We start from the raw sequence: 27,073 nt of genomic DNA, 5'->3' as shown, positions 1-27,073 counted from the left end.
AAGCGCACCCAGAGCGCAACTGTCGTTCGTGAAAAAAAAATATGAATGAAAAGTTAATAATAATGCAAAACATTTCGTACCATACAAATAAAATTTGTTTTTTTTAATATGGAAAATGATTATGCATTTCTATTAAAGATTGATGACGTCACTTCGGCGCGCAACGTACGTGCCCTCGGAAGCGCATACGTGCGCGGCGCCTAAACGCACGCAAAAGCGCCTACGATCGCGCCACGTGTGCGCCCCGGAAGCGCCTACGATCGCGCTGCGTAAACGCACCCGGAAGTGCACCCGAGCGCGCATCGTAAGCGCGTCAGGTCATGTGACCCTAAAATAACACTTTTCATTGGTTGCTAACAGTTTTTTTTTACAATGAATGAAATCCCCACCCATTTCCTTCACTTCTTCTTTCACTTTTGTGACTGAAAGACCTGCCTTTTTTGCTGCTCCATATTCCTGGATTCATCATGGCTGCCAGATCATCCAGCAGTGAAGATGACTTCATTGATGAAGAGCCACCTACCCCAAAGGTGAAGGGACATTTCATTTGGAAATTCTTTAAATTCCCAGCAGACCAGAAGAAGGTGAATGCACCAAAAGTAGAGTGCAGGATCTGCAAAAAGGTCCTGTCACGGGGTAACCCCCAAAAAAAGTACTCTTTTGGGAACTTTACGATGATCCGACATGTGGAGACCAGGCACCCCCAGAATTTTGCCCGGGAAAGTGTCAGGGCTCTGGCACAGGAGGTTCCTAGAGATGGGGCCTCTACATCTACAGGAGGAGCAACTTCTTCCGGAAGAGATCAATCTCAGGGGCAGGTAGCAAACATCCAACCTGCATTCAACCATGGGGTCGTCAGATGCAGATACTGCAATCAACTCCTCACCTATGGGGAGCAAAGTGTCCTGCTCATGGTTCGGGCATTAGAGAACCATCACTGCCCTTCCCACCCCTAATTTTTTTCTTTTCTTTTTGCTCCTGTTGAGCAGTTTCTATTCCCTGTTTTTGTTCCTCTTCAGTTAAAAGAAGAAAACCAAAAGTTCTTTTCAGAACTACCTCCAATTCTCATCAAAGAGCTATAATCTTAAAAAATGAAGAGTAAGTGAAATATAGTGCATTGATAATTGAAAGGAGAATGAGTAAGAAAGAACAGAAAGGTATGAGAGGTGAAAGGAAGTGAAGTAGGAGGACTGAAAGAAGGTGAGTGTTAGAAAAGAAATTTATGACACAGTGAATAAACTGGAGGCCTCATTTCTGAAAAGTGACGCATCGCTACGTGAAAATAGCGATGCGTCACTTATCTGGACGCACTCCTTATGACATTCCACATATGTCATATTTAATATATGACTAATCAATTCGCAAGGAGTTACAGATATGTCAGTATTTCTGACATATCTCTAAACACAAAAGTAACGCATTGCAGGAGTGCGTCACAAAAGTGACGCAACTCCAGTAATGTGTCCTTTCACATGGAAAAAGCACCATGTGAAAGGTTTGCTGTGAAGCAGGCGCAAGATTTTGGCGCAACTGCATCCTAAAAGTGACGCACTGCGTCATTATTACCAAGCTTTTTGCAAGGAACACCCCCTCTGCATGCATTATACCTGACACTATTTTTTAAAAAGTGACGCATGTAGGTACATGGGTCACTTTTTAAAACTCTGCGCCATATTGTATCTGCATCAGGTATAATGTATGCAGAGGGGGCAATCCCTCGCAAAAAGCTTGGTAATAACAACGTACTGAAATCTATGAGATTTCCCTGCGTCACTTTTAGGATGCTATTGCGTCAAAATTTTGCGCCGGCCTCGCATCACTTTTATGTTTACACATATGTCAGAAATACTGACGTATCTGTAACTCCTTGCAATATGATTCGTCATACATTAAATATGACACATCTGGAATGTCATAAGGACTGTGTACAGAAAAGTGACGCATCACACCAGCAGTGTAATAAAATGTGCCTCGTTGCACTATATTTAAAGGATGCAACAGCATCCTAAAAGTGACGCAGTGAAATCTCAAACATTTCACTGCGTCGCTATTACAAAGCTTTTTGTGGGGGAACACCCCCTCTGCATGCATTATACCTCACGCAGATATAATGTGGCGCTTGATTTTAAAAAGTGACCCATCTACCTAGATACCTCACTTTTTAAATATAACGCAACGCAACACATTTTTTTACACTACTGGTGCAATGCGTCACTTTTCTGTGCGCACTCCTTATGACATTCCAAGTAACGCATTGCTGGAGTGCGTCACAAAAGTGACGCAACTCCAGTAATGTGTCCTTTCAAATGGGGAAAGCAGCATATGAAAGGTCTTGCCTCAGTCTAACACCTGCTGTAAAGCAGACACAAGATTTTGACGCAACAGCATCCTAAAACTGACGCAGTGAAATCTCAAAGATTTCACTGCGTCGCTATTACAAAGCTTTTTGCGGGAGAACACCCCCTCTGCATACATTATACCTGACGCTATTTTTAAAAAGTGACGCATCTAGGTACATGGGTCACTTTTTAAAACTCTGCGCCATATTGTATCTGCAACATGATTCGTCATACATTAAATATGACACATCTGGAACGTCATAAGGAGTGCGCACAGAAAAGTGACGCATAACACCAGCAGTGTAATAAAATGTACCTCGTTGCACTATATTTAAAAAGTGACGCATCTAGATAGATGCGTCACTTTTTAAATATTGCATAACAATGCACATTTTTTTACACCGCTGGTGCGTCACAAAAATTGACGCACAGGAAGCGCAAAACTAACAGCGCAAGGCCTTCATAAATATAGTCCTGGATTTAGGGGGTCAGAGGGGGTCTACTCTTCCCCCTTATGATCCAATCAGCTTCCTGCGCGCAAGTCGCGTGTCGCGCCTGGAGCGCACTCCCGTGCGCGCACGGGAGCGCGGCTATCCCCGCGCAAAACGAAAAAAAAATTTTAATGCCCTGCAGGACCCTATTTTAGTCCCTACATCAAACCTAGGGGGTCAGAGGGGGTCTACTCTTCCCCCTTATGGTCATTTGCCCCTTTTTTTTTCAAACTCCTTGTGTCTCGATTTTACCGAGACACAAGATGGCGGCCGCTCCGCACTGTTTAGAATGTTTACAGACAACTGAGATCCAATCAGCTTCCTGCGCGCAAGTCGCGTGTCGCGCCTGGAGCGCACTCCCGTGCGCGCACGGGAGCGCGGCTATAGATATATATATTTTTTTGAACCTAAATTACTCAAAATCCACTGGAGCACATATCTTGAGACATAGCAAAGGCACATCGGGCTACCAGTCCCTACAATTTTGCCAAGTTTGGTGGAAATCCATTCAGCCGTTCGGGCTAAAAGTGAAATCGACCGCCCTATGGAAATTAACATGGGGAAAACGCGTTTTGGGACCCCCCTTTTATCTCGGCCCCCGCTTGACGAATCCCCCCCAAACTTTCAGGGAAGGACCGGACCGCCATGAGACCATTTTCCTGAAAATTTCAGGCAGATTCGTCAACCGGCGCCAAAGTTATTCAAAATAGAATGTTGAGATTTAACATTGAAAATTATCCTAACTATAACTACCTACTGGCGACCGCCAGTAGGTAATATATATATATATATATATATATATATATTACCTACTGGCGATAGCTTCTTTAATGGAGACAAAAAACACTGGGGAGCCTTCGGAAACGATGGATGAAAGTACCACGTCTCCCAGGTTCATAACCTCTTTCAGCAGGCAGGCCAGACAAATAAGATCTATTGTAACCAAGAGATGGCCGGTCCTCAAAACTGATCCAGTACTTAAACCCCAACTTTCAGAAGCGCCTGTTGTCACCTTCAGGAAGGGCCCCTCACTTAAGTCCCATATCTGCCATGACTTCCCAGAACTCAGGAAGAAACAGGAATGGATGAAATTCAGATCAGGTGTTAAACGCTGCACCTCTTGCAGGGCCTGTAAATTTGGTAAAAGTACATGGCAGTATTACACGCCGTTTAGTCCTGACCCAATTCAGATCATGGGTCAATACAATTGCAAAACGGAATTTGCTATCTATGTTCTAACTTGCACATGCGCGTTGAGATATGTCAGGAGTACACGACAGCCGGTGCATGTTAGAATTCTTCAGCACTTACGAGCCATCGTAAATAATGACTCAGCTTACCCGGTGGCCAGGCACTTCAGGGCTGTTCATAACAATAATTTGGAGTGCCTGTTTTACTATGTTATCTCTGCAATAGAAAAACCAAGAAGGGGCGGAGATAGGGTTAAGATGCTGAGAAGAATGGAATCTCATTATATTCTTGAGCTGGATAGCAGATCCCCTAACGGACTTAATAATACAGAGGATCTACATGTGTTTCTGTATTTAAGTCCTGTACTGGCCTGTTTACTAAATTGCTTTGGCAAAAGAGTCTTGGTGGGCCGCCGCCCATCCCCATATGAGTAATTTTAAAATCTCCTTGTTTGGTCTATGCACTTAATTCTTTTTTCCGGTATTGATAGTGATTCACGGTGGTTTGAAACTATATTATTTTAGATTATTATTCTTTTTGGGTAACACTAGTTTTTTGAGGACATAGACAATAAGCACTGTATGTTTTCCCTAAAATATATTATAAAATCGGATATGCGACATTAGTAGTTCGTGGTTTTCTATACTACGGAGTCCTTGCCCTATAAATATGCTGCTATGAGTCATATGTTTACAAACAGCGTGGATTTGCAAATAATAGAAATAGATGCAATACAAGATGTTTACAATATTGCGTAATTTGCACAAATAATTGCTATTTGATTGCATATATATAGACATGGATTAAAAAACTATGCACTATACACTTTATTGCGTACTTTTGCACTGTGATATCGATCTATATGCGGGGGCATTCACTGTTAGTATTTGGTATAATGAAATACAGGCATTTTATGCATTGATTTCTTTTCCACTATTTTTATGAACTACACATTTTTTTATTGTCGCATTATGTTTGGATTTTAACCATGAAATGTACCTTATTTCCGATATATAAATTTGTAAATGTTTGAAAAACAGACTACAAGATGAAGTATTGGTAGTTTGTCCTCTCTTTCAATAATCACGTGGTACTGAGCAAAAAAACCAAAAAAATGCACTTTCACTGTGATGCACAAGGTATTTAAATGTGGCCATTTCCAACACTGACTGTCTGTGAGCAAGGGCGGATGCCCGAAACGCGTCAGATTGTTTGGTTCAGCTCGTAAATAAACTTGTGCCTGTAAAAAAGCTGTATTGGATCTGCGTGATTTCCTGGGTCGCTGCGGTTGGAGCCTGGGAGGTTGCACTTGTTGGATATATATATATATATTCACTGAAAAAAGCATAGGTTATAGACCATATATAGTTAGGGATTAGCATTTACAAAACCTTGAAAATTCACTGAAAAAACCATTGGTTATAGACCATATATAGTTAGGGATTAGCATTTACTAAACCTTAATTTACTCGCACAAAACCATAGAAATTCGCATATATAGTTAGTTGCAATAACTATATATCGCGCACCCGCAATCCACTGCTGATGATGTCACATATTACATCATTCATGACATGGTCAGTGACATCACTGATGACATCACTGATGACATCTCAAATGACATCACAGGTTTAGTAAATGCTAATCCCTAACTATATATGGTCTATAACCAATAGTTTTTTCAGTGAATTTTCAAGGTTTTGTAGATGCTAATCCCTAACTATATATGGTCTATAACCTATGGTTTTTTCAGTGAATTTCATTGGTTTTTTAAAAGCTAATATCTATAGCTGTAAAATATATTCTTTATTACGTGATGTATCACGTAGCCACGTGAGACGCCTCATGACGCGTCGCATAAACGTGACGTATCGTCTCTGCAGCGCAAACAAAACCCGTAACGTAAGCGCGCCAAAGCACGCTTACAGATATATATATATATTTTTTTAACCTTAATTAGACAAAATCCACACGTGCACATATCTTGAGGCCTTGCAAAGGCACATCAAACAAACAGTCCCTACAATTTTGCCAAGTTTGGTGGAAATCTACTCCTTTAAATTTTATTTGACTATTTCTCTTGGTTTTCCCCTTGTTACGCTTACTGGAACGCTACCCGGTACGCAAACCGGACGCTCCAAAAACACAAGATGTCGGACTCCCGTTACGCTGCCGGTTAGCTGCCCGGTTGGCGTACCGGGAAACGCCACTACCGCGAAAAATCGCAATTTTTTTTTCTTTTGCCCCGCGGGGCACTTTAATATCCCCCTCATCAATCCTAGGGGGTCAGGAGGGGTCTACCCTGCCCCCTTTCCTTTATTTTCCCCTTCGTTTTTCACCACCTCTTGTCTCTCGATCCTACCGAGAGACAAGATGGCGGCCGCTCCGGACTGTTTAGAATGTTGACAGCCAATCAGCTTCTCCTCAGACTCCCGTAACGCTGCCGGTTAGCTGCCCGGTTAGCTGCCCGGTTCACGTACCGATTTGCGCCTCTATGACAAAAAATCGCAATATTTTTTATTTTTTTTTTGGCCCCGCGGGGCACTTTAATATCCCCCTCATCAATCCTAGGGGGTCAGAAGGGGTCTACCTTTCCCCCTTTCCTTCATTTCCCCCTTCGTTTTGGCCTCCTCTTGTCTCTCGATCCGACCGAGAGACAAGATGGCGGCCGCTCTGGACTGTTTAGAATGTTGACAGACACCGGAGAGCCAATCAGCTTCGCTTCGCAAAGCTCCGTTACGCGAAAAGTACGCGAACTGGTACGCTATCCTGGACGCTGTGACAGATATATCTGTTTTTTTAAACGTTAATTTCTCAAAATCCACTGGAGCACATATATTGAAACCCAGCAAAGGCACATCAGGCTAACAGTCCCTACAATTTTGCCAAGTTTCGTGCAAATCCATTCAGCCGTTCGAGCTAAAAGTGAGGCCAAACGCCCTATGGAATAATGAATGGGAAAAACGCGTTTTGGGACCCCCCTTTTTTCTCGGCCCCCCCTCGACAGAACCCCCCCAATTTTTCAGGGGCTGCTCAGAAACAAAATGTGCCATTTTCCTGAAATTTTCAGCCGATTCCGTCCACAAACGCCAAAGTTATTAGACATAGAATTTTCAAAAGTTCCATAGAGAAAAAATCCTAACTATATATATATATATAATATATATATAATATATATATATATATATATATATATATATATATATATATATATATATATATATATATATATATATATATATATATATATATATATATACATATGTATATATATAAACTTACCTAATACTTGCATTTAAAATTCATATGCCTTTACTATTAATGACTTTTACAACAAAGTTAATTGTGAAGGTATGCGTGGTAAAGGCATTTGCATTGTAAAATCGTGCGTGGTAATGGTTATGCATGGTAGCAATACCTGCAGTGTAACAGCTGTTTTGTAATGGTAATGCTTGGTAATGGCTGTGTTCTAATGGCTGTTTCCTGTCTTAGCACACTCACATTTACAAACAGACCATTTTACATTAAAATGGAGTTAGACCTGACTGACATCCAGAGTGTGGTCTTTCCCCAACTTTTTCACCTTCAAACCTCCTAATTTCTGAATTTTGTTTTTGTTGGCATTAGTATTTTGTGCACTTTACACTGCTAATCATTGCTAAAGTGCTTGTACTTTAGTGTAGTTCCTATATTCCCAATAGGCTCTGCGCATTGGAATAACATAAACGGTAGTTTAGACATAGGACTGAGGTCGACTAGGTCTCTACTGAATATGTTAGACCTAATTATGAATGCCAGCTAGCTCAGAGGTCACTAGAAACTTTCTCGAGTGAACAGGAAGGAGTTAACTTTCCTGAATAGACAAGAAGGGATTCTGACAACCGCATAAACATGACAACTTTGCTCCCTCCAGAATAAGGAGTATTTATCCAGAGTAGTGTGAAAACAATAGATAGCTATTTCACTCAGTCAATCGTGCATGCTTAGTTTCACCAGAATGCAGAGAAATAGAGAGACAGGCGTTTTCAATAAAAGATGTTATTTATTGAGCAGTCTTCTTTCTCATGCAAGAGAAATGAATTGCCACAATTGCAATACTTGCCATAAAGTAAAGTGCGTACAGTAAAAGGAGTATTATGAAATAATACTGTAAAAAGCATTTATATGGTTTCTGAGCCATATGATACTTAAAACGGATAAAATATATACAATACATACAATGATAAAAGTTGACTAAACGTACTCAACTAATGCTTCTAAAATACGCCTACCCCGGTGTACCTAAACTAAGCCCAGTACGTGGGAAGGAGTAAGTGAGCTGCAGTTTAAGTTTAGTTAGTTTTAGCCAAGAATATGAATCAAGAATTATCTAAGGATCTAATCAGCTCCGTACCTTGGTTTTAGAATGAAAGAGGTCTTGTATCTCTTTCTCAGGACTCGATCTCACAGCAACCCGCAAGGGTGACTGGAAAAACTGGAGCTGGATTTCTCCGCAGGAGAAAAGACAGCGTCTCTCTCAGTGCGTCAATGGGAGGGTCGGCTTCTTTCGGCACTCGCATCAGCTGGGCTTCATGTAGGTAGATAGCCGCTCTGCTCCAAACCACAGTGTGCTTGCTTAAGGCAAATGCTGGTATATATATACCCGGAAGGTGCCGAGTTTGACGTAAGGTTGGACATAAGACGTCACTAAGAACTGTCACTAAGAACTGCCATTTCTTTCAGGACTCTCAGGAGTTCTAGGACAAATCAAAACAGAAGCAGGGGGAAATCCCGGGCTGCTGGAGGCTTGGTTTGTTTAAAGAACACGTTGTACTTTATAGGAGTCTAGGGAAGTAGCCTTGCCATTTTTGGACTGCATTGGCTATGACTAAATGTGGATATGATTCTTATGCCTTTATAAGGACATGATTTATTGTAACCACATAGGGGAATGAATCGGGAAAATTTAATTAGGGTCCTAGATACATTCACAACAGTACTCTCTCTGTAGAACATGGTAATATTGGCCTACAACTGATTGGCATATTACATTTATTTGAAAGCCCTTAGTATGAATAAACTATATGTGCTCAGCGCCTATAAACATAATGCTACAAGTGGGCCTGCAGCACCAATTGTGCCACCCACTAAAGTAGCACTGCCATTGCAGCCTGTGTGCAGTTTAAAACTGCCAATCAAACTGCCAATTTGAGCAGGCAAAATAACCTTATTTCCAAGTCAAAACTTCCTTTTTAATACATATAAGTCACCCTTAGGATTGGCCTTAAACCTACCACAGGGTAGAGTGTATAGTAATTAATAAGTACAACATGGATTTTTAGGTTTTACATATCCGGGTAGTGAAAAACTCCTAAATTCTTCTCTCACTGCTGTAAGGCCTTCTTCTCCCATTGAATAACAGTGTTTTACCTTTTACATTTTATAGTTGCTAACTTTTGATTGGGTACAGTCATGTTTGGTTTAAAATTAATTGTAATTTATAACCCGTTTTTATCGTAAAGTGGAAATTTTAAGCCACAATTCTGGAAATACCACTTTTAGAAATGTAGCCTTTTCCGGTCCTAACCATTTGATACCTGCAGCCTGTGTTTTGGGTCATATGACTGTGAATACCTTGGCAGCTTGCCTTAGTGCATTCCTCCCAGACATGAGACAAAGGGGGACTAGGTGCTGTCATGATGGGCCATCCTGCCAGGATGAGTGTGGCAGAGCTTTCCCCTGCCCCACTAAAATTTCAAAGAGCTGCCTTCAGCACACTCACAAAGGAACTTGACACCACACTTTTGTCAGCCTAACTACCTGGAGCCTGGGCATGGAAAGGAAGGCACTTTCCAGAATCAGATTTGAGGGTAGCCTAGAAGTTTCACAGAGTTGAAAGACAGTTATACATATTTGATATTGGAATCAACTCTTTAGTACCCTCCTGGACCTGCAGAGGACTTCAGAAGGACAGCCCTGGACCTGCAAAGGACTGTCTTTTTGCTTTAGGTCTGCCTTGTACCTTTGATGTCAACAACTTCTCTGTGGACACCACTTAATGCCTTGCCCCGCTGAACTTTACTTTCTCAGGAACCTTTCTTCAAATGTTATTTTAAGTCTGAAGATAAGCGAAGACTGGGCCCAATCCACTGTTCAATTGCCCTTAGCATTTGACTTTGACCCGGTCTCATGCAACAAGATACCTGAGGTTGGATGCTATTATTCCCTTAAAACTTTATAAATTCATAAATCTGGTTTAACTGATTGGATTTTAATAATTTGATGCCATTATATTTAATAAAATGTACTCTATTTCTCTCAGTTGGCTTGGGTTTGTTCTTTTGATGTCTTTTCAAGGTTCAAAGGATCAAAGACACTTTATTAGGATAACATTGTATCCATAAAAGCACAGCAACACAGCAAATTTAAAAATGTACAAGTAAGAGAGTCATAATAAAATCCATTGACAATATACAATATACAATGATCAAATATGTCAGATTCGTACAAAAATTCATATATAAATAATGTGAGGATTGAAGGATTAGACAACATCCGACGTGCTTGAATGGCAATTCTCAAAAAAGTGCCTGTGCAAGTAACCTCAGGTAAGGATTTTCCAGATTGATGGGCGTAAACTGGGGTTAAAAGCCACTTAATATACTTTAGATAATTTTTGTTAAAAAACTGAAAATGTAAAATAAATTGACTGCTCTGACCATCACACGGGCAGGGTAAGCGTTCAATATTAGAGTGGTGGCCGAGGGGAAAACATAGTACAAATTTAACAGTGCCTGCCCTTAGGTGAAATAGAAGGCACCTCTCCCAATGGCTCACAGACAGGGTAAGATAGTTTTTGGCCAGCGGATGCACAGGCTGTAAGGATGAGGTATTTTTTGGATTCCTTTTCAATCCTTTCCGTTCTATATGACAAATAAAGCACACTCCTTAGCTCATTTTAATGCAGAGTCTCTGCTGTGCTAGGATTTAAGAAAATACTTCCTTTGTTAACGCTACATATTCTTCGATATACCCCTGACAACCATGGGATATCCTTCCCTTTCTCACTCCCAATACAATTGCTATTGATCTCTCGCATTAGGGATGTGGCCGGGGTTTTCCAAACAGAAAACCAGAGGAGGGCGGGTCCTCATAAAATCTTCCATAAAATTTAGATTAAGTTCCCTATGGCAGATATATTGAGATGTGGAGATTGGGACGCCTAATAGCTTCCTGCAAAATCTGTTCTCTTCCTGTTGGATACAGTGACTCTTAGCGATGCCCCAGACCTCAGCGCCGTACGTGGCAATTCGTATGCATTGAGATTTAAAACAATTACAAGAGCTAAAATGACACCTGTTCTCTTTGAGCATGGAAGGCTAAGAATTGAGTTGGTGGCCTTTGAGAAACTGCTCCTGGAGTGAACCATGTGCTCAGTTCAGGAGCTGTTCGCAGCAAAGACCATCCCCAGATAAGGAAAAGTGCTGCTGCCCGTCAATTCCTGATTACCTACAGATATAAAACTAAGTTGGCGTTTCCTAGGACCACACTACATTATGAAAGACTTTTTAAAGTTAGTGCTTAAGTGCAAAGTGTTCATGTGGTTAACAAAACCCTGCACCAAAATGCGTAAGCAATTCGGAGTGCGGCCCTTATGGACCGCATTGTCTGCATTAAGTAGTATAGGAAGTGTTTTTCCACTGATTTTGGGGGCATCATGAGTCATTGATTTTAATGTTTTATGCAGTCTGCTAATGTAGATGACAAAGAGGAGGGGGGCTAGAACATAACCCTGTCTAACCCCCCTACCTACCATAATAGCTTTGGTGACCTCGCCCCCCGCAACTGATCCTAACCCGGGCCTTAATGTCTTTATGAAGGTGCACTAAGAAATGCACCAAGGGCTCATCCAATCCATAGGCCAAGAGGATAGACCAGAGCTTCGACCTATTGACAAGGTCAAAAGCAGAGGTCCAATCCATAAAAGCCGAATAGATTGGCCAGGCCCGCGCAATGGTGTATTTGCCCATAATTAAATTAAGATTCAGGCATTGTTCATTGGTGCCGACCTTACTTCGAACACCTAATTGGCAGGGCTCTAAAATACCGCTTTCCTCAGACCACTCTAATATCTTATTATATAGATCTCTACCGAAAATGTTAAAGGTATTATCAATTAAGGAGATGGGCATATAACAATTGGGTTGGGAACAGTCCTCCTTTTTAAAAATCGGGACAATGATGCTCGGGGAACAGTAGCTGGGTAGCGGAGCATACATTAAATTATTAAAAACATTTAAAAGAAGAAGGTTCCAAAAGTCTGGTTTGCATTTATTAAGGTTGATGGGTAACCGATCTGGGCCAGGGACTTTGTTGCCCAAACTCTGTTCGATGTCTTCATCCACCTCAAACATGGTTACCTGTATTCTAGTTAATGGACTAGGCTCAAATGAGTCCGCCTCTTGACTTATTTGCATATTGCCTTGTCGGAACTGGGGTGGCTTGGTGAGCTAAATAACGATGGATTAAACCAGATCTGTGACGGGGGTGAATGTTTTGCCATTGTGCAAAATTCCGTCCATCATCTTGTGTGTTTTGCTGTTCACCCTATGTGGGAAGGGTATGCCCAGACGTGGGTCCCGTGCTCACTACGCTACTGGAGTCAAACTATTCTGGCTGGTGAAGGCTGATAGCCAGAAACTGGTCCTAGGATGCTTGATTCCGGTCCAGGGAAGACATGGCTTGGTAGTTCCGTCTGGACTGTTCCCATGAGGCAAAGGGTCAAGACTGATTTTCATATGGCCATGTCTGAACTGGGGTGGCTTGTTGAGCAAAATAACAATGGATTAAACCCAGATCTGTGACTGGGGGTGAATGTTTTGCCATTGTGCAACATTCCGTCCATCATTTGTGTGTTTTGCTGTTCACCCTATGTGGGGAGGGTATGCCCAGACGTGGGTCCCAAGCTCACTACGTCACTGGAGTCAAGCTATCCTGGCTGATGAAGGCTGATAACCAGAAACCGGTCCTAGGATGCTTGATTCCGGTCCAGGGAAAACATGGCTTGGAAGTTCGGTCTGGACTGTTCCCAAGAGGCACGGGGTCGAGACTGATATGCATATGGCCATGTCTGAACTGGGGTGGCTTGGTGAGCAAAATAACAATGGATTAAACCGAGATCTGTGACAGTGGGTGAATGTTTTGCCATTGTGCAACATTCCGTCCATCCTCATGTGTGTTTTTCTGTTCACCCTATGTGGGAAGGGTATGCCAAGAAGTGGGTCCCGTGCTCACTACCCCACTGGAGTCAACTATCCTGGCTGATGAAGGCTGATAGCGAGAAACCGGTTCTAGGATGCTTGATTCCGGTCCAGGGAAGACATGGCTTGGTAGTTCGACGTGGACTGTTCCCATGAGACACAGTGTCAAGACTGATTTGCATATGGCCATGTCTGAACTGGGGTGGCTTGGTGAGCAAAATAACGATGGATTAAACCAGATCTGTGACGGGGGTGAATGTTTTGCCATTGTGCAAAATTCCGTCCATCATCTTGTGTGTTTTGCTGTTCACCCTATGTGGGAAGGGTATGCCCAGATGTGGGTCCTGTGCTCTCTAAGCCACTGGAGTCAAGCTATCCTGGCTGATGAAGGCTGATAGCCATAAACTGGTCCTAAGATGCTTGATTCCGGTCCAGGGAAGACATGAACTGTTCCCATGAGGCACAGGGTCAAGACTGATTTGCATATGGCCATGTCTGAACTGGGGTGGCTTGGTGAGCAAAATAACGATGGATTAAACCCAGATCTGTGACTGGGGGTGAATGTTTTGCCATTGTGCAACATTCCATCCATCATCTTGTGTGTTTTGCTATTCACCCTATGTGGGAAGGGTATGCCCAGATGTGGGTCCTGTGCTCATTATGCCACTGGAGTCAAGCTATCCTGGCTGATGAAGGCTGATAGCCAGAAACCGGTCCTAGGATGCTTGATTCCGGTCCAGGGAAGACATGGCTTGGTAGTTCGATCTAGACTGTTCCCATGAGGCAAGGGGTCAAGACTGATTTGCATATGGCCATGTCTGAACTGGGGTGGCTTGGTAAGCAAAATAATGATGGATTAAACCCAGATCTGTGACTAGGGGTGAATGTTTTGCCATTGTGCAACATTCCTTCCATCATCTTGTGTGTTAATCTCTTGTGTGGGGGCAGCATAAATCTTTGTGAAGTGGTTTTCCCACAACTAAATTGCAATCATACAGCTAATAGGAGTTAGTAGCTGCCCCATGGATCGCGAATCCCTCACTACTGTCCAGAATGTGTCGCCTCTTTTTATGTTTGCGGCTTTGGCTAGTGCTACCCAGCGGTCTTTTAGAATTTCCCACTCCCGATTAGAAATCACAGTTTTATACCACTGCCTGGCCAATTTCACTTCTAGGTTACACCTTGGGTTAGATGATAGGGCTCTGCCCAATTGTCTATTTGCCTCAGAGCACTCGTGATCGAACCATCTGGGACCTTATTTCTCCAGAGAGATAGGTTTTGACAAGAGGGTTTTAATTGCTAGGCAGAGTTTAACACCATGCGCGCTAGCGGAATTCCGCTCGCACGCTGGGATTTGCGAAAACGCACTTTACGTGACGAGCTGGGCTCGTCATCAGCGTGCGAGGAGGCTATGCCATGACGAGCCCAGCTCGTCATCAGCGTGGAAGGGGTTAATAACATTATGGACAGCCTCAGGGTATGGATCTTGGGCTGATAAACATTAATTTATGAGGTGCATATTGGCCTTCACCAATGTCTGAAACAGTTCATTTTTGTCGATACCCCTCCATATCAGTCTTAAATTGTTGGTGGAGGGCGTTAAATTCCTGGCCGCGCATTCAGAAGTAAACATGGGTCGGGCGGCTAATCTCAATACTGTTTTTATTGGGTTATGGTCCCCTTGACTCATAGTGATAACTTCTGCTTCCATTAAATAATCTACGAGGAGGAGGGAAATAAAGACAAACTCTATAGTTGAAGAACACCCCCTTCCTCTGAATGTTGGCACAGGATAAATATTTGCGTGTGATGCGCCCACAATGTCACAGCATTGGTGAGGTTATGCATACTCAGGAACATAGCCAACTCTGCGCCCCTGCGACAGGTAGGGCCGAAATTGTGAAACCCTATGCTATGTGGTGTGTCTATTAGTTTTGCATTAAAATCACCACCTAAAAGGATACCAATGGATTTAGCTGATTCTTGCTGGCAATCTCGATTAAAAATAATATCAAAAAGTTTAATGAAGTTCCCATTAGGGATGGAGTAAAAATCATTATAAAAATTAACCAAATAAAAATAAACTCTTCTTTGATACAGTTAGACTTGGCAAATAACGACAGTTGGTTGGTAAAAGCTTGATGCTGCCTCCAGCAGCAATGTTAATCCCAATGTATAAACCCCCCTAGGGGTGACCAAATTTAGGAGTAGGGGCTACAATGTTATAGCAATGAAATCCATTAATTTGTAATTCTTCGGGAGCCAGAGTCTGTTGGAACATAACTATGTACTGTTCATTCATTAAACATAGCCAGACCAGGTCACCAAACCTAGACTGCAGGCCTGCTACATTCCAGCTCAAAATATTCAAATCTGTATTACCCTTGGCCTTAGATATGACTTGCTGGTCATCTAACGTGTCAGTGAGGGGTGGGTGGGGGAGGGATACAAAAACCTGAGATTTTTCAGAAGGGTAAGGTTGATATTCAAGTAGGGATGGTTGTCAATCCTGAATATCCAGATCTGATAAGTCCTGAAACCTATTGGAAACAGGGAGGGGGGCAGACATATTTGCAGTGAGGCTAAATTGCGGTTTATAAAAATAACGACATCACTCCCTCGCAAGACCTCTGCAACTCACTCGCCTCGTTCTTCCACCGCAAGATCGCCGACATACACAACAGCTTCGACGCACAGACCACGCACCCTACCACCGAACCAACACCCGCCACCACCACCCTCTGCAACTGGACCCCGATCAGCACCGAAGACACCACCCGCACAATGAACTCCATCCACTCCGGATCACCAACCGACCCGTGCCCACACCACGTCTTCAACAAAGCCGACGCCACCATCGCACCACATCTCGGAGACACCATCAACTCCTCCTTCCACACAGCCACCTTCCCGGAGAGCTGGAAGCACGCCGAGCTGACCGCCCTCCTGAATAAACCAATGGCGGACCCCACCGACCTCAAGAACTACCGTCCCATCTCGCTCCTTCCTTTTCCGGCCAAAGTCATTGAGAAGACCGTCAACAAACAGCTGGCCACCTTCCTCGAGACAAACGGATCCCTCGACCCCTCGCTGTCCGGGTTTCGAGCCAACCACAGCACCGAGACCGCCCTGATCGCAGCCACCGACGACATCAGAACCCTGATCGACAACGGGGAAACAGCGGCCCTCATCCTCCTGGACCTCTCTGCGGCATTCAACACGTCTGTCACCGAACTCTAGTGAAGCGCCTCAGCAACTTCGGAATTCGAGAAAAAGCGCTGGAATGGATCATCTCGTTCCTCACCGGAAGAACCCAGAGAGTCCGCCTCCCTCTGTTCAGATCCGAGGCCACCGAAGTCATCTGCGGCGTACCACAAGGATCTTCACTCAGCCCAACCCTCTTCAATGTCTACATGAGCCCCCTCGCAGCCATCACACGCCAGCACAACCTCAACATCATCCCCTACGCTGACGACACCCAGCTCATCGTCTCCCTCACCAGCAACCCCACCACCGCCAGAGCCAACCTACACAAAGGGATGAAAAACGTCGCCGACTGGATGAGGAACAGCCGGCTTAAACTGAACTTGGACAAGACAGAAGTCCTCATCCCGGGATCATCACCCTCCGCCTGTGACGAATCCTGGTGGCTCCTGGCCCTGGGCACCGCTCCCAAACCGACGGACCACACACGCAACCTGGGCTTCATCCTGGACTCCTCCCTGTCAATGACCAGACAAGTCAATGCTGTCTCATCCTCGTGCTACAACACCCTGCGCATGCTCCGCAAGATCTTCAGATGGATCCCCACGGAAACCAGGAAGACCGTCACCCAGGCACTCGTCACCAGCCGACTGGACTACGGGAACACCCTCAACGCCGGAACCACAGCGAAACTTCAAAAAAGACTCCAAAGCATCCTGAACGCCTCCGCCCAACTCATCCTCGACTTCCCCCGACACAGCCACATCACCGGACACCTGAGAGACCTGCACTGGCTCCCCGTCAGCAAGAGAATCACGTTCAGACTCCTCACTCACGCACACAAGGCCTCAATGACCGCATGACCTTCTACACGCCCACCCGCCAGCTACGATTGACCGGCCACGCGGTACCACGCATCCGGAGAGCCACCGCCGGAGGAAGGTCCTTCTCCTACCTGGCAGCCAAGACGTGGAACTCTCTCCCCACCCACCTTCGGCGAACCCAAGACCATCTCGCCTTCAGGAAGCAGCTCAAGACCTGGCTGTTCGAGCAGTAACTTTCCCCTCCCCCAGTGCCTTGAGACCCTTCCGGGTGAGTAGTACGCTATACAAATGACGTGATTGATTGATTGGTTTAACCCAGAGGGAGCGCACAAATGCTGGGGCTTTGGATAAATGTTTGCTCACAGAATCTTAATAGGTGACAAAACCATATGGGGCATGCGAAGGTTGATCACAATACAGTTGCCATTGATGATCTTAGGGGATTGACCAACCCACCCAACTCTACGGATCATAAGGATCTCATTCATGTCGGATGGGTGAAACCTTTTGTGCTTTTTTAACCAATCCACAGGCTTATTGCGTAGGGCAACCCAAAACTCCCTCTGGTCCCCTATAAGAGTGTGAACACTGGCCAGAACTAATACATAAGGACAAGTGGCTGGAGGTAGGCTCAAAACATCAGTGTTACACCTCTGGCAGTTACTACTTGAGCTATCTATTGTGCTCCCGCTCGGGTCACTTGATATGGTACCAGAATTTAAGCGTTCAGAGTGACTGCTACATGGACCCAAATTCTTTGTGTTAAGCTCCCGTGATGCATTCTGTGTATTCCCCTGCTCGGGGCTAGGTTTCAGCACAAGGGGTTCTTTTGATTTGCGGCATGTTATACAAAAATTTGCAGATAGGGACTCTTTGTGCAGGGTCGCGCTTGGAATTCATAAATTAGATATTAAATTAGCATCTACTGGCATTAGCGAGCCCTCCCCCGCAATGGCATCAGGATGAGAAAGCGCTTTACTACCAATTTAATTGTCCATATCAATGTCCACAAGTTCTAACTTTTCCCATAGAAGGGTGAAAGCCCTGTCGATCAGTTCTTTGATATGGGCTAATGCAGTTTCCAGAGCAGTCTCCACGGCAGTGGCAAGATCAACGTCCCCAATGGTATCATGCCTTGGCGAAGGAAAACAACATCAGTCTGTGTACTAACATAATTAGTTAGTGATGTTACATGATTAGTTACATGATTATCGGCACTGGGACCTTTCATGCCTTTAGATTTTCGGATGTCAACGCCCCGCCTTCATTTAAGTCTATGGAGAGTCGTAGCTCTCTCATTTCAATCTCATGGGTCAGCAACGATTCCGCCCTAACAATGAGTACATCTAGGGTTGTCGCTACTCATTTACGCTTATTCATGATGGATCCTCAAATCATAAGCAGTCGATAGCCAAGATACAATAATACAATGCAACGCTAATACTGATATCATAGGTGGTAATGTGCCAACAGTACCTGAAGGCTGGGAGGTATGGTCATTTGCAAGTAACCAAATGTCAAAGAGGGCCCCAGTCCAGCCTATTCCGGGCTCCGATGGGCGTGGACGGGTCCGCCAGTGCGTGTCCCGCGCTGCGGGAGCCCTGGCCGCAATTTAGCACCTCCGGGTGTGGGTGATGGTGTGGGCGGCTTGCGTTGCAGCGTGGGGGATGTAGTACCTCTCCCCCGCTGGTAATGGGTTCCGGCAGGCAGGCAGTGATCAGTGGCAGTTAGATTAGTTGAGCTCCCACGCTGCGGGAACCAAGGCAGCAATTGAAGCACCTCCGGGAACGGGTGATGGCGTGGGCGGCTCACGTTGCAATGTGGGGGATATAATACCTCTCCCCCACTGTAAATGGTAACCGGCAGGCAGGCAGTGATCGGTGGCAGTTAGTTTAGGTTGAGCTCCCGTACTGAGGAACCCTGGCAGCAATTTAAGCACATCCGGGCATGGGTGATGGTGTGGGTGGCTCGCGTTGCAGCATGGGGGATGTAGTCCTTCTATCCCACTGTAAATGGTAATGAGCAGGCAGGCAGTGATCGGTGGCAGTTAGAATAGATTGACCTCTTTTGATTGGGTACAGTCATGTTTGGTTTAACATGAATTGTAATTTAGAACCAGCTTTTATTGTAAAGTGTGATTTTTAAGCCACAATTCTGGAAATACCACATTTTAGAAATGTAGCCTTTCCCTGTCCTAACCAATGGTCAATCAAAAGTAAAGTTTATTCAGACCATTGCTCTTTAAACCAGATAAAACCTAGAATTGTTCATAAAATTCCCAAAATTGTTACAAATTCACCATCTTATTCCATTAAAGGAGACTAATTTTTCCTAACACCAAACCTAATTTTGTAAAAACAATTCCCTACATAATTATAAACACATTCAATTATCACATATATTATCCAAATATTATTAAAATCCTGTTTTAAAACATTTAAAAAGGATAACACTTAAAATCTCTATGCATCCTTACTCAACCAAGCCCTCCCTTCCCTATTCAATAAGCAACCTTTTAGCAGCTTGAATAAACTTTGCCACAGCTATTGCAATATCAAGATGTTGCATGTCCGTAAGGAGCTCAATTACTTGCGTACGTGACTCAGTACCATATTTTAGGAAAATTGGTTGTAAGAACTGTTTTCGCTGGCGTACCAATTTGTGACAGTCTATAAAAATATGTAAACAATCGCATTTCATCCCGATCCTGCATGTGCATCTACCGCCTGGTTGCATCAGTTCCTTCTTTATTTTATCATTTGACCGAGCAGGATTAATACCGATTCTCAGCCTAAATACTTCCATTCTGGACAATTGATTTAGTAGGTTGTATAGGTAGGGGTACCAATTTTCTTTCCTACAGCTATTTATCATGAACTGCACAGAATCTATCCTTAACAGGTACTTATTGTCATTCAATCTTGACCTTTCTTTCCCTAAAGATTTGAGTATAGTTTTTGATTCATCAATATGCAGAGACTGCGGATCAATTTTCACCTTCAACTTTTCACCAATGGAATATAGCTTCTTTCTTATTGCTTTAGCCCAATTTAATTCACTGGACTGAATCTCCTTCATACACCATCGTGACACTTTCATAGCTTCTCCTTAACCTAGCCGTTTCCAAAATCTAAGTAACCCCACTTGCACCTGGACGTTCCATGAGGTCACGTCTAGCTCCAGTCTAATTGCCTGTAACATTGATGAGCTAGGCGATGCATTTAAACATTTCCCTTCCTCACTGTCCCAAGTACTTTTCCCACCTATGCATAGAAATTCTGCACCATAATGCAATTGCGGGGGATCATTGCGTTGTAGACCTTCAACAAAGGTCTATGGGATATAGCACCATAACTACGATTACATTGTTTCAACCCGCTAAATGAGGCTAAGGCTTTTACTTTCTGGGCCTCCAGGTGCATGCCCAATTTTAGAGACTTGTCAAACCACATTCCAAGGTAATTGTACTCGTTGACAATCTCTAGTTTCGTTTGCCCCAAAAAACAGTTAAACTTTTAATCTCTCTTCCCAAAGCACAGGATTTTTCTTTTATCCATGTTCACAGTGAGGAGTTTAGTTTCACAATATGTGCTGAACTCATTTAGCTTCCTTTGCAGACCCAGCTCTGTCTGATCCAGGTTCACTAAATAGTCTGAATACAGTAGACAGTACAAATGCTTCCCATTTACTTTTGGGCTTGCACTTGTATCAGTCGTCAAACAAGAAGGTCGCTCTGCAAGAAAAATATAATGGAAGTGGGGCCAATATGCAGCCCTGTCTTAGGCCATTATTTATCTCTATTTCCGGGGCCAGGCCCCCCATTGTATCTTTAATGACCTGGGCCCAATTCTGTCTATGAAACTCCTGTAACAGTGAGTTACCTTATTACATTTTACAGTTGCTAACTTTTGATTGGATACAGTCATGTTTGTTTTAAAATGAATTGTAATTTAGAATCCGCTTTTACCGTAAAGTGGGATTTTTGTTTTGTTTATATATTCAGTTTTTATTATTGAAACATAGCGGTCACATCTATACATGAACACATTAGCTCCAGTAGCACAGTTCTGGGGAGTTGACTGTCACACATCAGCACTCTCTACATAGCGAGACATGCTTATTATTATGATTACGGTGATGTTGGATCGTCTAGAGAGGGAAGAGCAGGGGGTCAGATACATTTCCACGATATACATTCCATCTGCCCCAAACTGCCATCCACTTTTGGGGGCAACCAGGTGCTACATAGACAGTTTTTTCCATGACCAATCCATGTCCGCCTTCCAGGCTGCTAGTGCAGGCAGTGCTTTCGCTCCCCACAAACAAGAAATGTTTTTTTTGGCCATCATTTAACTCAAAGTTGCCCATAGCTTACCCTTACTGTTGAGGTCTGTGGGTTCCCACACATTCAAGAAACACCTCTTGGCTTCAGACCTGATTACGACTCATGCACTTGTGCACCTTCCTCCAATATTCCTGAATCCACCTGCCCTTCCATATAATGTGTAAAAAGGAGCCCTCTAGGCTACATTGCGTCCTGCATAGCCCATCATTTGCCCTACTCATGTGTGCCAGATGGGGTCCAGAGACATAGGTTCTGTGAAAAGTTTTAGCTGAACAGGGCGAAGTCTGGACAAAATTGTGACCTCCTGTGGGGAGGCAATCGCTTCGTGCTACTCCTCATCATCTAGTACTAGCCCATCCCTCTCCCTTCACTTCCAAAGTGGTACTAGCGGATCTGGAGCGTTGTTTACAGGTTTTTTGTAAGTGAGGGCAATTACCTTGTCAGGCAGGTAGCCGTCAAGCAATCTGTCCTCCAGTGGAGAGAATTCTGGTGGGGAGGACCCCTTTGGAAGGTGAGATTTGGGGGAGTGTTGGACTTGCAAGTTTATGAAATATTCTGTGTCAGCTAACTGATATGTTTGCTGAAGTGAGACAAACAAGACCACCTGGCCTGCCCCCCAGAGGTCACCTATTTGCGACAACCCAATGATGGCCCATTTATCAAACGCTTTTGTCCTCCGAATGGAGCCTAGTTGTTCCGCGTCCCATAGTGGAGTGGCTGGTGTGAGTTTTTGGGTCCCATCCTAGTCTATGATTTACTATGTGCCAGAGTTGGACAGAGTATTTTGTGGGTCCCGTTAACGCATATCTGTTGGGTCTGGAGTAAAGTGCTGTTAAGGTCCCCCTAGGGATAGCCCTCTGTCCACCCTGTATCCAGGGTCGTCACCGAGACGATACGTGCAGTGATTCACGGCTGCCAGCTGAGCCGCCCCGTAGTATTTTTTTATATGTGGGAGCCCTATGCCTCTGTCGTACCACCCGAGCATGAGTTTGTGTAATGCTATACGTGGTCTACCGTCCCACAGCAGGTCCCTTTGGATGCTCTCTATTTCACTGAAGAACTTAAACGGAAAAAGGTCAGGGGAGTTTTGCAGGACATATAGGAAGCATGGAAGGAACATCATTTTGAAGAGTGCCTTTCTTCCCAACAGTGACAGCGGCAGCGCCTTCCATGTCGCGGCCTCTCGCTTTAATCTTTGTAATGGTGAGAGAAGGTTACGCTCATAGCGAAGTTTAGTCTCAGATGTAATGAAAATACCCAAGTATTTAAACCCCTCAGAAGCAACTTTAGAAATGTAGGTTTTTCCTGCCCTAACCATTTGATGCCTGCAGCCCGAGTTCTATGTCATATGACTGTGAATTGATTGGCAGCTTGCCTTAGTGCATTCCTCCCAGACAGTGAGACGAAGGGGGGCTAGGCACTTGCATGATGGGCCATCCTGCCAGGATGGGTGTGGCATAGCTTTCTCCTGCCCCACCTACATTTCAAAGAGCCGCGTCCAACACACTCACAAAGGAACTTGACACCACAATTTCGTCAGCCTAACTACTTGGAGCCTGGGCAGGGGAAGGAAGGAACTTTCCAGAATCAGATGTGGGAGTGGCCTAGAAATTTCCCCCAGTTGAAATATTGGCACCAGTTATAAATATTGGATCCTGGCACCAACTCTTTAGTACCCTCCTGAACCTGCAGAGGACATCAGGAGGACAGCCCTGGACCCCAGAAGGACTACCTTTTTGCTTTAGGTCAGCCATGTAACTCTGATGCCGACAACTTCTCTGCGGACACCACGTGATGCCTTGCCCTTCTTAACTTTACTTTCTCAGGAACCTTTCTTCAAAAATCATTTAAAGTCCGAAGGTAAGCAGAGACTGGGCCCAATTCACTGCTCAATTGCCCTTAGCATTACTTTGACCCGGTTTCTTGCGACCAGATACCTGAGGGTGGATGCTATTTTCCCTTACAACTTTATAAATTCATAACTTTGGTTTTACTGATTGGATTTTAATCATTTGGTTATTAAAATTTACTCTATTTTTCTCAATTGGTTTGGAATTTTTTCTTTTGTTGTCTTTTCACTTTGTTACTGTTTGGGTGCTGCATAAATACCTAGCACAGTCCCTTTAAGTTAACCCTGTCTGCTTTTCTGCGAAACTACAAGAAGGTTATGCACGGTCAATTTGGTGACATTTGTGGTTTACACTTACAAGGACTGTTGTTGTTGCTTGAGAAGGATCTTTCCCCCCTCAATCAGAAAACCAATTTCGTACAAAAGGACACTATATTTACACATACAGTTTTTGGTAAATCTATACAGCCCACAAATGATAATTGGTGAAAAACAGGTTTCAGTGAATATTTATCATTTAGGCATCATTAAGTAAAATGATTTGATTTGTTTTGATGGTATTAAAATCTTTGTTTCCGTCACATCTCAGAATTAAAAATCAGCCTCATTTGCACGTTCTTACCTTCTTATATATTATGAAATACGTGTACAGTTGATTTACAGGTATTTCAATTTTGTTTTGAGTTAGAAAAAAAATGACATCCTACAGCCTTTCCTTTCATGCTCCCTGTGCCCCAGCAAGATCACTTCACAAAATCCTCTCACTTTGCATTCCATGAAAACTAAATTCTAATGTCAATGCTAAAAAAAATAGGTATTAGTTTTCAGATATACCTGACATTTGACGTCTGTCTATGAACACACAACTAATCTTTATTTCCCATTCACCTTCTGATTTGCAGTATTATTATTTTGGGGTTGCTGCAGCATTTTCTCCCCCCCACCCCCACTTCCAGCGCCTACGACATGCGAATAACAAAACATGCGGTAGGGTTGTTTCATGAAAGTACCTATCAGTAATTTTTACTTAATCTTCCTTCACACACATTGCCTCTTTCGGGAATACACTTACATACAAATAAAACATTGACACAGGAGAAATTGTCTCACCTTGATTACTACTATTTTTTTTGACTGCGCATGCGTAGTTGCAGAGGGTGTGTAAATGATGGAGAAAATTCCCATTCCGTTGTCCACAAGGGTCACGTTGTTTATCTGCACACTCTCTGTGGTCTGTAAGGGAGCATTTCATGTAGGAAATTAGACATGAGGCAAAGTACATGTGAAAAGAGAGGAAAATAACTTGCCAGCTGTTAAGTACATCCAGTTCACCTCTTTGCCTCTTGCTTTTTGCAGACCCTGCATGGCCTCCAGTTTCACACATGAGGATCTGGGACTTTAATGTGACACTCAGAGCACACACAGCTTTGTAAGTGATCAGTCTTGTATAGTCCCACCACACCGCGGGAACCAACCGGCACATTGCACAGGCCAACCCAAAACTGTAATTCATAGGAGCAATTACGTCACCAAAGGAGAACCCACAACAGGAATATATGTCGATCAAGTGGTTTCAATACAGATAAGATTTCCATACTTAAAAAGTAGCATTACACTTTGGTTTTAGTAGCATTGTGCAAAACTTGAACACCTCAGCTTATAAGGAAGCTCAGTTCATGGGAAGCCAGTAGTACTTCACGAGTAGTTGATAATCAGGCACACAAAAACGCAAAGCGAGCGAGTTACACACCCAGGCCCATATTTATATGATTTTGTCATAGTGCAGAGCATTGCGCCACCTGTTTGCATTGCCCTACACCTTGGGTACTCAAAAACTTGCACTCTGGGACCAAATTTACAGTGTGGTTTGTGTCCGAGTGCTGCACCGGTGGGGGCGGGGTCAGTGGGGGAGGGGGCAGGGGGCGGGGTTAGACAACAAAAAAAACTATGACCTTGAGGTTGAACACAGCTCCCTGCAGCTGATGCCTTCGCCCACTGAGCCATCAGACCCGGCATACACACATCTCTCTCTCTCGCTCTCTCTTTCTCTCTCTCCCTCTATCAACCTTTCTCTCCCTCTCTCCCTCCATCTCTCCCTATTTCTCCCTCTGTCTCACTCAGACTGTCCCACTCCCTCTCAATCCTCCCTCTCTCTCTCCCTGACTCCCTCTGTCTCACTCACTCTGGCTGTCTCACTCCCTCTCCCTCTCTCTCTGTCTCCCTTTCTCTCCTTCCCTCTCTCTCTCTCCTTCCCTCTCTCTCTCTACTTCCCTCTCCCTCTCTGTCTCCCTCACTCTGTCGCCCTCCTCACTCTGTCGCCCTCCTCACTCTATCGCCCTCCTCCCTCCCTCTGTCTGTCACCCTCCTCCCTCTCTCCTCCCTCCCTCTGTCTGTCACCCTCCTCCCTCCCTCTGTCTGTCACCCCCTCCCTCTGCCTGTCAGCCTCCTCCCTCCCTCTGTTTGTCACCCTCTGTCTCCCTCCCTCTCCTTTTCTGTCTCCCTCCCTCTCCCTTTCTCTGTCTCCCTCCCGCTTCCTCTCTTTGTCTCCCTCTGTCTGTCTCACTCTGTTTCTCTCCCTCTCCCTCTCTTTGTCTCCCTCTGTCTTTCTCCCTCAGTCTCCCTCCCTCTCACTCTCTTTGTCTCCCTCTGTCTGTCTCCCTTTCTCTGTCTCCCTCTCTCTGCCTCCCTTTCCCTTCCTCCTTTCCTTCCATTCCTCCCTCTCCCTATGTCTGCCTCCTTTTCCCTCCCTCTTTTCCTTCCCTCCCTCTCTCTCCCTCTGTCTGCCTCCCTTTCCCTCCCTCCCTCCTTTCCCTCCCTCCCTTGCTCTCCCTCCCTCTCTCTCCCTCCCTTGCGCTCCCTCTGTCTGCCTCCCTTTCCCTCCCTCCCTCGCTCTCCCTCTATATGCCTCCCTCCTTCTCCCGCCCTTTCCCTCCCTCCCTCGCACTCCCTCTGTCTGTGTCTGCCTCCCTCCTTTGCTTCTCTCCCTCGCTCTTCTTCTCTCTGCCTCCCTTTCCCTCCTCCTTTTCCCTTCCTCCCTTCCCTCCCTCCCTGTCCCTACATCAGCCTCCCTCTCCCTCCCTTTCCCTCCCCCTGCCTTTCCCTCCCTCCCTCACTCTCCCTCTGTCTGCCTCCCTTTCCCTCCATCCCTCGCTCTCCCTCCCCCTCCCTTTCCCTCCCTCCCTTCAGCTCCCTTCCTCGCTCACCCTCTGTCTGCCTCCCTTTCCCTCCCTCCCTCGTTCTCCCTCAGTCTGCTTCCCTTTCCCTCCCTCCCTTGCTCCCCCTCTCTCGCTCTCCCGCCCCCTCTCTTTCCCTCCCTCCACCTCCTTCCCTCGCTCTCCCTCTGTCTGCCTCCCTTTCCCTCCCTCCCTCGCTCTCCCTCTGTCTGCCTCCCTTTCTCTCCCTCTCTTGCTCTCCCTCCCTTTCCCTCCCTCGCTCTCCCTCCGTCAGTGTCTGCCTGACTTTCCCTACCTTCCTCGCTCTCCCTTCCTCTCCCTCCCTTTCCCTCCCTCCCTCGCTCTGCCTCTGTCTCCCTCCATTTCTCTCCCTCCCTCTGTCCCCCTCCCTCTACCTCCCTCTGTCACCCTCTTCATC

At 44.8% G+C, this 27,073-nt stretch overlaps 1 protein-coding gene across 1 annotated transcript in view; it reads right to left on the bottom strand.

The window, feature by feature from the left end:
• Window positions 1-27,073, bottom strand: part of LOC147724582 (fibrocystin-L-like) — a 2,246,326-nt gene that overhangs the window by 357,850 nt on the left and 1,861,403 nt on the right. The window contains exon 71 of the mRNA XM_086918063.1: window positions 24,593-24,715. Coding sequence (XP_086774189.1) covers window positions 24,593-24,715 — 123 coding nt within the window. The remainder of the gene's footprint in view (window positions 1-24,592; window positions 24,716-27,073) is intronic.

Source organism: Lissotriton vulgaris, chromosome 4_1 (genome assembly GCF_964263255.1).
Source record: "Lissotriton vulgaris chromosome 4_1, aLisVul1.2, whole genome shotgun sequence".
NCBI lineage: Eukaryota > Metazoa > Chordata > Amphibia > Caudata > Salamandridae > Lissotriton > Lissotriton vulgaris.
The sequence above is the reverse complement of the archived record's forward strand: the minus strand, read 5'-3'. Positions and strand labels throughout refer to the sequence as shown.